Source organism: Trachurus trachurus (assembly GCF_905171665.1).
Source record: "Trachurus trachurus genome assembly, chromosome: 22".
NCBI lineage: Eukaryota > Metazoa > Chordata > Actinopteri > Carangiformes > Carangidae > Trachurus > Trachurus trachurus.
Genome location: NC_139907.1, coordinates 1,613,842 through 1,624,976, shown reverse-complemented (window position 1 = coordinate 1,624,976; position 11,135 = coordinate 1,613,842). Strand labels below are relative to the sequence as shown.

General features: G+C 42.1%; 2 protein-coding genes across 3 annotated transcripts; both read left to right on the top strand.

Moving 5' to 3' along the window:
- Positions 1 to 1,039: 1,039 nt before the first annotated feature.
- eapp (e2f-associated phosphoprotein) lies at positions 1,040 to 7,914 on the top strand. Of its 2 annotated transcripts, none has more exons than XM_083998832.1 (6): positions 1,040 to 1,227; positions 2,766 to 2,947; positions 3,721 to 3,828; positions 4,767 to 4,881; positions 6,167 to 6,292; positions 7,312 to 7,914. In XM_083998832.1, the coding sequence occupies exons 1-6, from the start codon at positions 1,148 to 1,150 to the stop codon at positions 7,622 to 7,624; spliced, it is 924 nt and encodes a 307-aa protein (XP_083854958.1). In that variant the 5' UTR covers positions 1,040 to 1,147; the 3' UTR covers positions 7,625 to 7,914. The 2 variants fall into 2 exon arrangements, with proteins under 2 accessions (XP_083854958.1, XP_083854957.1); XM_083998831.1 differs by having other exon boundaries at positions 3,718 to 3,828.
- Positions 7,915 to 8,435: 521 nt separating this feature from the next.
- sptssa (serine palmitoyltransferase, small subunit A) lies at positions 8,436 to 10,757 on the top strand. Its single transcript, XM_083998850.1, has 2 exons — positions 8,436 to 8,638; positions 10,429 to 10,757. The coding sequence occupies exons 1-2, from the start codon at positions 8,536 to 8,538 to the stop codon at positions 10,530 to 10,532; spliced, it is 207 nt and encodes a 68-aa protein (XP_083854976.1). The 5' UTR covers positions 8,436 to 8,535; the 3' UTR covers positions 10,533 to 10,757.
- Positions 10,758 to 11,135: the final 378 nt, after the last annotated feature.

Sequence of the window (11,135 nt, the reverse complement as noted above, 5' to 3'; positions counted from 1 at the left end):
CTGATGTATTTAATGTTATGATGATATTTGCTGAAAGATGAGCACTTCACATTTAACAAAACCAAAATTCTTTGGTTTCTATAAAACAACAGGCCTAACTGTTTTTTTGTTTTTTTTTACTGTTTGTTTTTGGGAAAAATGCTGAACTGATCCCTAATTTCTAATAACTAATCAACAATTAAACAATAATACATCAATTAATCAGGACCTTAAAGCAGAAGTAAGCGATCCGGTCGTTTTCGCTAATGCTGCGTTCCAGGCAGGCTTTTGAAATCGTAAATTACAGCGTCAAGTCACAACTTACGACTTTGTAGCGTTCCAGGCAACCCACTCGTGTTTTTCCGACCTGTTTTACCTGTGAAAGTCACTATAACGGCCACTCGTAACTTCCGACCCGTGAACTCGTACCAGATCGAACTGGTACGACTTCACAGGACGGAAAAACACGAGTTACGGGCTGCCTTGAACGCACCATAACAGTCCTCGTCCCTACGTCACCACATTCACGGCTGCACACACAGCCCTGCATGCCGTTCTCTCTCCTCATTGGATAAAAACTGTAGGATACGATAAATGTTTTCTCCTCGGCTCAGAGCAGAGCAGAGTGACTGACAGACCCGTGTTTCAGACCAAACACTCTATAGAAGTGATTGCTGTCGGAAGATACAACTATTTAAGACTTATATTAACACAAATATATCACTTACTTCTGCTTTAAATCAAACAGAAGTTATTCGACTTTGTTTTGACTTTATTTTCAAAGGATAGCCCCTGGAGATCCTTATTACCAACGAAAATACAGAAACAAGAGTTCAGTCATCAATATAATAGAAAGTGAACACAAAACATGACACAATTCAAAGATGGCCATTCTCAAAAGAAACTTCGAAAAAGAAACAGTTTTATGTGTTTATTTGTGTGTTTCTGACTCGTTGGTTCAGTTGCAGCTGCAGTTTCTGACCAGCAGGAGGCGGAAGTGAGTCATTTCACTGTTTCACCCACTTCCGTTTACAAAGAAGAAGAAGAAGCGGAAGCGGAAGTGGTCGCTGCTAACTAACTAACTGCTGCTGCGGCTAAGTGGCTAACCCGTTAGCCGCTCGTGTTGTTGTTGTTGTTGTGTTTGAGTTTTATCAAACTGTTAACAACCATGAACGGACTGAACCGGGACCCGGAGTTTGACTCGTATGAGATCGAGGAGCCGAGTGACGAGGAGCGAGCGGAGGACAGGTCAGTAGCTGTTAGCTTAGCTTTAGCTTAGCTTAGCTTAGCTTTAGCACCGCGGGGCGAATGTAAACAAACCTGAAGAGAGAGAGATGATGATGATAAAACTGGGTTTATATTCATGCAGCTTCTTTTAAAACATGGTTAAATACTCAGAGACGGAGCTGTGAACTGTTTGAGTCAGATTCTGTGTTTTGTTTTATTATCAACACAACATTAAAACAAGATGCTCAGATCATCACAGTCACATGTGGCACCAGAAACCTGTTTATGTGGGAAAAAGAGTCACATTTATACATGTAACAGTTCCGTAAGTAAATGAACAGGAAAAGGTTTGGAGTTCAGTAAGTTAAATAACTGAAATAATGGTGTTTAATATCGGTGTAATGTCGTTATTCCACGTGCTAAATAAACCTGTTATTCACTCACAGAAATTTGCAAATTCAGTCAGTTAAATTCATTTTTTAATAGTTTCTTTATTACCTTCTTAAATTATTTTGACTTTTAAACAACTATTTATTCTAATGAACCTAAAACTCACACCACAGTAGTTGTATCAGGGCCCCACACTGCCCCTACATTTGAGACAGTGCAAGTACATTTTTTGTGCAACCAGTAAATTTGCTGGTTTTTTTGTTTGTTTTTAAACACTCAGAGAATCTGGACTCTGTCAATACAGATGTCAGGCCAACGTGTGTGAGGATGAAAAGGAAAAGTCAATATTTCCTTAACAAGTCCATTTACAGTGTGTCTGCCCCTAAATCTTCTGTTTGTGCTCCTAGTAAAACTAGTTAGTCTGGAGCCCAGTGGACATGAGGCTGATTCACAGTCAGCTGAGCTTTTACAGCACACACACACACACCAGACAGGAACAAAACACACGTCTCTGTGTTTTGTCATGTAGATGTTTGACAGCGAGTCTTCACAGCTCAGTGTAAAGGGACGTGATGATGATGACACAGAACAGACTCTGCTACAGCTACAGCTTTCCCAGTGCTTTATGTTTTCCCTGTGCTGTTGTGCTCTGTCTCCTTTTATTGTAATGGCTGACTGCACTTTTTTAATGGGTCTATTTACCTGTGGATTTACCTATAATATTTGAGATGTCTGGGTTGTTGAATATTTGTTATATTTTTCTACATATATTTCTATTTTTCTAATGTCTGTAATTTGTTATTTGTCTCGAATATTAATACTGATCAATCAAGTGATTAACCACAGCTGTGAGTATTTAAATGCATCACTTCCTGCTGTATTTTGCACACTGAGGAAGACGTTGTCGAAACCGGTCTGTGTGTGTTAAGCGCCGACGCAGTCTGTAATAAAGGACAATGAGAAGGACACGAGTGCTGCTGGCCTTTCTTCTGTTTCTTGAAGTTTATCTTCTGGCCGTGCACCTCTTTAGTTTGTTCCTGAGAGTTTTGTTGGAGAGTGTGTGTTTTTCTTTGTTTTCTACAGAACAGACTCTGACCTTTGTCTTTCTGTCTCTCTGTGTCTGTGTGTGTGTGTGTGTGTGTGTCTGTGTCTGTGTGTGTGTGTCTCAGCTCGGAGGACGAGCTGGACGTGCTGCTGAACGGGACCCCGGAGCAGAAGAAGAAGCTGATCAGAGAGTACCTGACGGGCGAGAGCGAGTCGTCCAGCGGCGATGAGTTTGAGAAGGAGATGGAGGCGGAGCTCAGCTCCACCATGAAGGCCATGGAGGGAACCTGGACCCCGAGCGCTGCAGGTAACACTCACCTGGACTCACACAGAGAGAGACAGACAGGTTTATTAACAGCTTGCATCCTGTAAAAACAATACAAGTATTATTATAACCTTTATTTCCTCTCGCGAGACATTGATGTTACCCTCATTTGCAATGTCATCGAGTTTACAAACCAGTTAAAATATTGACAGTGGTTACAGTCATTTGAAGTGATTACAAGCCAATATACAGTTAACAAGAAACAAGAAACACAATCATCTGAAACAGTTACAAATGGAAACACAGTTATCCATGACCAAGTACCTAAACTCACTGAGTGAAGGGAGCACGTCCCATCTCAGTAGTAGAATAAAATGCCAAGGAATATAGTGGAATCAAGGATCAATAAATAGAAAATAAATAAATAGAAGGGGGTTAAAAAGAATAAAATGATTACAAAGAATTTAGGAGAGGAAAGGCAGAGGGAATAAAAGACTTCAAGAAACGGTGAGTCTGTCAGACAGGTGAGACAAAACAACGGCAAAATGTTGTTTGCTTTCCTCAGAGTTTGTTGGTCACAAAAACTGGTGAAGTCCTTAAAGATCTTGGAACATGTTTTTATGTTTTTATAATTAAATGCTGTACAAACTGTTTTTACCTCCCAGCATGAGGCTGATAAAGGAGAAACACAGGAGACTTTAGATAAAGGAGTGTTGTAAAACAACTTCAGAGTGAGGATGAAACAGAATCAGAATCAGAAAACCTTCAGAAAGACAGAGAAACGACTGAAGCAGGATTTATTTGTTCTCCAGCAGAAGGAGGAGGAGGAGAAGGAGGAGAAGGAGGTCGTCCCGGTCTCCCGAACCCTCGGCTGTACGACAACATCTACTTTGACTCGGACTCAGAGGAGGAGGACAAGCCAAGTAAACACACCACCACTGTCAACCATCATCCTTACATACACTCAAACATACATGAACTTTATTTATTAAAAAAAAACACAAGAGGAACAGAGAACAGAAAACATACTGTCCAGCAGGGAAAATAAGCATTAAACACGTCAACATTTTTCTCAGAAAATATTATTTCTAACGGAGCTATTGACATGAAAATTTCACCAGATGTCGGCAACAACCCAACTAATGCACACATACAGATAAATCCAAACATTTATGTCCATAAATTAAGTAATGTGTGATAAGGTGAAATGACACGGGGAATAAGTAGTGAACACATGAAGAACGGGAGGAGGAGCAGAAAGGTAAAGAAGGAAAGACAAGAAAGCAGCTGGAGTCTGTCAGTGTTTAGAAAGTAATCCGGTCAGTACAAAGTAATATCAGCTGGTTTAGTCCAGTTTACGCCTATAAAAAGGTTTCTCATCACCAAGGTGTCGCACAAGAGGCGTTTTATGATGGGGTTAGGGTTAGACCTTCAGAAACGTATGTAGCAGAACATCCTGATGAATCAGTTACAGACGTGTCTGAATGAACCGTTTTATCCGTTAGTGCCGTTAATCCAGAATTTAAAAGAACATTTTACCATAAACTGGCCACAACCAGGTTCTCACAAGATTTCTGACAGTCAAAAGGAAACTAAGAAGAGCCAAGAATCACGGAGAGAGCTGTAGAGAGACCTGAAATTAGCAGGTACAGTTATAAAAAAAAAACAATAACAATGAGTAATGCATTTAACCGCCTCTATGGCCTCTATGCTGCTCACCATGAAAGTCTATTGACGCCTTCAGTACTTATTTTCCCCGCTGTAAAAGCAGACACAAACAGCAACTGGACAGAGTGAAACACAGAGACAAGGAGGTTCAGTAACGTGCTGTTGCTATAGTTACATGACGTTCCTCCTGCAGGCGGCTCCACGGGCCGGAGGCGGAGACAGAGAGTCATACCGACCAACGACGAGCTGCTGTACGACCCCGACGAGGACGACAGAGACCAGGCCTGGGTGGACGCCCGCAGGAGGATGTGAGTCGTTCAGACAGTTCCCGTGGCAACACCTTGACAGCAGAGTTTTTTTTCTAACCCCGTAGGGCTGGGCGATAAAACGATAACGATATATATCGCGATATAACTTTACTCAATAGCAATATGAAACGTGGTCGATAGAAAGTCGATAGGTTTCATTCATTCATGTTTTGAAACAGCCAATGAAAACGAGAGTTGCGCCGCGCTGAACCAATGGCTGAGCCAGCCAGGTTAGATTGACACAGCACAGGAAGACAGTACACAACACAACAACACGTGGTAATGTTTGGGCTGCTGCAGCCGTGCGTCAGCAGCGGGGCATCGCCAGTAAAAAAGAGAGAGAGAATGAGTGTTGCCTCGAAAGAAAAAATGGAGGAGAACTAGGACGAGTGACCGTGACACGCGTGGTACGTTGTGTTTACATTAACCCCGAGATACAGTACTAGTCTGTAAACAACGCTAAACTTTAACCACGGAGACAGCAGGCAGTCGGAGCAGGTCGAGCTCCGGCCGCCGTCACACATCAAAGGGAGCGCAGTCACGGCGTGGCCGCTCTGCTGCTGCTGCTGCTCACACCAGAGCGACACTGTTCAGCTGTGCCGACCTAAACACTGGCCACTGGCAAAGCAAGCGCTAACCGCAACGATTTCTCTTCCTTTTTCTTTTCCCGCCGGGTTTAGGCTGAGAATTATCGCTAACTAGACGGACCACGTCAGGTCCGGGTTTTAATTTTCACGTCCGTTTATAACTGTAGCAGCAGAGAGATGGAGCAGCTCCTGTAAGGGGAGTGTGGCTCTGATTTAACTCCTGTCTGATGTAATGTTAAAGAACGCCTGAACAGCGGAGTGATAATGTCTGTAAAAGACCCAGTGCTGTTGTACTGTATATCAGCACTCACGTACAGTATGTCTCTTGTCCAATCAAATAATAATTATTATATTATTATTTATAACTGTATAAATATAATACGAGTTTTATTTATCCGAAACTGTTATTACTCTTGCTTTTATATGTTCATCATCATTACATCTGAAATGTTCAATTTTTGACGGAAAATAAATATTTAAATCAGAAATAACCTTCTGATATCTTCAAATCTCACTTGTGAGTATGATGGAACATTTAGGCTTGACAAAAACAGTGACTTGAGTCATATCGTGATATATATTGATATCGACTGATATGAAAAAGATTATCGTGATAGGATTTTTTCTCATATCGCCCAGCCCTATAACCCCGTACTCATTGACCTCACCTGTCCTCTTCCCGTCCTCTTCCCGTCCAGGTACAGCAGGAAGCGACCGGCGTCTGCGCTTCGCTCGCAGCCGCGGCGATCTGAGGGTTTACCGAGCAGCGACGCCGTCCTCAACTGTCCCGCCTGCATGACCACGCTGTGTCTGGACTGTCAGAGGTGAGGGACAGGAAACTTTTTATGGGAATGAACCGGAAATAGTAGAAAATTGAAGGCTGGTCCTTCACGGGGAAAATATATTTTAGCATCATCTTGGCTAAAAGAACCAGATTTAATGCGAGCAAATAAATGAATATCCATGCACACGGCTGATTGTTCACTTGGTGCACTCTGCATTCCTCATCACATGCACAGATGATTTCTACAGCCCTGAGGTATTGATGACACATTTTGAGACCAAAGCACAAAACTATAGAAGTATGCACGGACCAGATATCATGTTCAAGTTATAACCGCGATAATAAAATGTCAACGTTTCGAAACCACTAAAACTTTCTGTGATACTGTTCCTAAGGTATGAGCTGTTTTTAATGTCTCACCTCCCTACTTATTTTAATTTTATTTATAAAAGAGTTCAATCATTTATTTTAACTTAAAAAAAAAAGACATTTACTAATGTTACAGATATGTTGTTTAAAGATAAAAGATTGCGTTCAATGGAAAAGTTGCTTTACTTTTTTAAACCCACACATTTTAAAATAACACAGTTTAGAGCTGTAAGTGCAATAACTGCAATATTGATATTTTTTCCAACCTTTTAACACCTAAATATTCAACAGTCTGTCTGGACTTATCTGGGTATTTTAGCTGTAAACGTGTCATACAAGTGCTTTTGCCGCTTTTCTCAGGACGACTTCTTCTTTTAACAACTGACGGTTGTTTTGCTTCAAAGGTTTTTTTTGGTCTTTTAATTGTTTTATTTTGCAAGAATGTCGGCTAATGACAAAACAAAATGTTTATATCTGTTTGTATATGATACAGTTAGTTTAAATAACCCCCAATTTCCAGTTAATTCCCATGGACATTTTCTAATTTTGAATATTTACAAGATTCCCCAACTAAAATTCCTATGGAAAGTTTTGGGAACTTGCAGCGCTTTTCCTCACACGTCTGTTTTGTTTAAGACACTGGTTTGTGTTGAGCTGAATTGTTCGAACGTTGTGGTCGTTTCCACTCAGGCACGAGAAGTACCGGACTCAGTACCGAGCCATGTTCGTGATGAACTGCACGGTGAAGAAGGACGAGGTGCTGCGCTACCAGACGCAGCCGGAGAAGAAGCAGAAGAACAGGAAGAGGAGGCGCGGCCAGAGAGCAGAAACCACCGAGGCCGACGCTCCCGCTCCCGCTCCCACTTCCGCCCTGGTGCCGGCGGGGATGGACGCCGGCGAGGTCTACCACCCGGTGCAGTGCTCCGAGTGCAGCACGGAGGTGGCGGTGTTCGATAAAGAAGAGGTGTTCCACTTCTTCAACATCCTGGCCAGCCACTGCTGAGACGCTCCGAGCTCCGAGCGTTTCCCGAGGTTTTTAGTCGCTGGAGAATCCTGCTCCGGACAAACACACTGCTGCTGGTCACAGCTCTGAAACTGAACTCTACACAAGAGACCAGATTTTTTTTTTTTTACTTTTTATTTGAGACGTTGAAACCTGCAGCAGTGACGATGGACGGTCTTTATTTTTATATAAAAACAAAACACATCACACACACACACCGACACACACTTAATCCTGTTTTTTGTGGAGTGGGTTGAGTGAGATGACGTGTTGGGACTTGTCAGAGTTCAAAATTAAACTTGTCAGTGCTGAATCTGTTTCTGAAATCTGTCTTTGACTTATTGTACTTTCTGAAGTTTCAGGCATAAAACATCCCATGATCACTCCATATTTCTGCCATCCACCCACATATAAATGAATAAACAATTCTATAAGTGTCTCCAAGAATTTAAAGTAATAGTGTTAGTAGTGGTAGTCTGGTTAATAAGACAATATTCCTTTTGGGGGGTGGCCAGTGTTTTTCTATTTAATATTTTCACATCTGGAAAAATACATCTTTAAGAAAACACCACATTTGTTTTGTTAGGGGCAGCAGCGGGAGGGAAGTGTTGTTTAAAATCAGCTCTAAGGGTGAATTTAGAAACTTTATTTCTGTTTATAAATATAAATAAAACATTTTTATACTTTTATTTTGAAATCCGGATGCTGGAACTCCCTGGTCTACGTCACTGCCGGGCCGCTCTTATGCGTGGTCGTGATTGGCTGAAACCGAGCACCTTCCGACCGTACATGCGTCATTACGTAACTTACGGCGAGAAGTCACGTCGAAAGGAGGAAGAAGTTAAAAAAGCAAACAGTAGAGTAGAGAAAAGTGAAGTAAAAATAAAATTATCGGACTCGAACCCGGGACCATGGCGCTGGGAGACTGTTGGAAGCAGCTGTCGTGGTTTTACTACCAGTACCTGCTGGTGACGGCGCTCTACATGCTGGAGCCCTGGGAGCGGACGGTGTTCAGTATCCTTCTGCCGGCGAGCTAACGAGCTAACAGGCTAACCATAGAGATACACGGCTATGATGCTAACGAGCTAACAGGCTAACCATAGAGATACATTGTTATGATGCTAACGAGCTAACAGGCTAACCATAGAGATACACACGGTTATGATGCTAACAGGCTAACCATAGAGATACATGGTTATGATGCTAACGAGCTAACAGGCTAACCATAGAGATACATGGTTATGATGCTAACAGGCTAACCATAGAGATACATGGGTTATGATGCTAACAGGCTAACGGTAGCTACAGCCGCTCGGACTTTACTAACACAACAACAATAATATGTTAGTTAACGTTACTAATAGTAATAGTAACGTGTTGTCGGTCACAGTTAAAGGGGTTTTACGGAGTTATAACAGCTTATTTACACACTGTACTGTTGAAGTTGCTAACTATCGATCGGAAATTGTTACTGTGCTAAAGTTTCGTAACGTTTCACACTTTATAATCTCTGTCGATTCAAAACAAACAACTCAACCCGTTTGGTAACAGTGGTAAAACTGTGACAGGTTGTTTGCTAACATTTTGAGGAAGATATAAAGAAGAAAAGAAGTTGTAGGCTACTTATAATCAGTATTGATTTGTATCGAATTGAAACGGATTCACTGATCGATTAGAGAAGATCTATTATCTAGCCTATTTCTGTTCCAGAGCCCTTGTCTTTTTTCATTTATTTTTCTAGTAAGTAAAAACACAAAAGAGGTAAAATAGTAAACGGTGGACTGTGTGTGTGTGAGTTACCGGAAGAGGGCGAAAGAGGAGAAGTCAGGTGATCCACATGTGCCTGTAAATTACACCACAAGTCAGGAATTAGTTGTTGTTTTTTTTGCACTGAGTAAAAACCAGCTCATTGTTAGGAACATGTCTATGGATATTCTCATTCATCCAGGTCATTGTTCTTTTCTGGGCAAATTGAATCGTAGGCAACTGGACTTGTATTTGTCAAGGGATAGTTCACCCAAAATTCAAATTTCACTCATTATTTACTCACCCTAATGCCGACTAAGAGTTGTGAGAATTTTCAGAGTCCTCCGTTCCTTCTCTGAGTTACGGGGGGGTCCACGCAGCAGTATTTGTCCATATAATGGTTGTCAATGGATACCAACTTTCTTCGTTCAAAAAGACACACCAAAAAACATCCAGATACCTTTGCACTGACACAGGAAGAGCAGTGAACCGAGACACTGGGAACTTCCGCTACAAACAAGCTTAAAATATAGACTTTTTTTTTTTTTTTTCTGAACAATTTCTCATGTCGGGGCTTCAATACAAGACGGACATTACATACGAGCAGCATGGAGGTATTTGGATGTTTTTTGGTGTGTCTTTTTGTCACGAAGACAGTTGGTATCCATTTGCAACCGTCATATGGACATGCACTGCTACACCGAGACCCCCTGTAACTCAGAGAAGCCACGGAGGACTCTGAAACTTCTCCCAGCCCTTAGTCCACATGAGGGTGAGTAGATAATGAGTGAAATTTGAATTTTGGGTGAACTATCCCTTTAAAATAAGAGGCGAAACATCTTCCCAGATAAATAAATACAAGTCCAGTTGCCTTCGATTCAATTTTCCCAGAAGAAAAAACAAAAAAAACTCATTGTTAGGAGGAAGTGATGGCTGCTCTGAGATCAGTTTGTGTCCACCTGCTGTAAATTATTATCTGTGATGCCTTCAGGTGCCTCTCCTCCTCTGTAAAATACAAAACCCGGTGTGTCCGTCCCTTAACTCCTCCCCCTCCTCAGACTCCCTGCTCGTCTCGGTGGCCGGCATGGCGATCTACACCGGCTACGTCTTCATGCCTCAGCACATCATGGCCATCCTGCACTACTTCGAGGTCGTCCAATGACTCCTGTGTCTCTCTCCGTCTCCTCTGTGGCTTCCTTGTCCGTCCATCTCGCCTGCAGACGTTGTGATGTTGAAGCAGAACGTCTCGTCATCCTTTTTCCTTTTTCCAAAGTAAAACTCACAGTCGAAGGTCGAGTTGGACTCTAGGACTGAATCATTTGCACCTTAACAGTTGTTGAAAGTGTCTTAAAGGGATAGTATCATTTTTTTAAAGTGGGGTTGTATGATCTCCAAATAGCCCCTAAGTACTTTAATTGCAGTAGAAGACTCTCTGCACTCCTCCCGTTAGCAACGCCAGCCCATAATAGCCCTGCCCAGAGATTTACAACATACAGTGTTGTGAATGGACCCAAAGAAACGGCCTAAAAGAGGTTTTACCTGAAAAAAAAATACACAGTTCCATTGTTCACTATAATATAATTTTTTCCAGCCCCTCAAAGTGCTAGCCTGACTCTCGCCAGACCCTTGTAGTTCCGCAAAGCTCCACCAGAGGCGCTACGCTCAGCTTCACACAAGGGTCTGGACTCGAGGCCAATGCAAACTTCTTCCCCGGAGCAAAAAATAATGAACCAATCAGGATCGCCGGGCGGGACTTTCTGAGGTG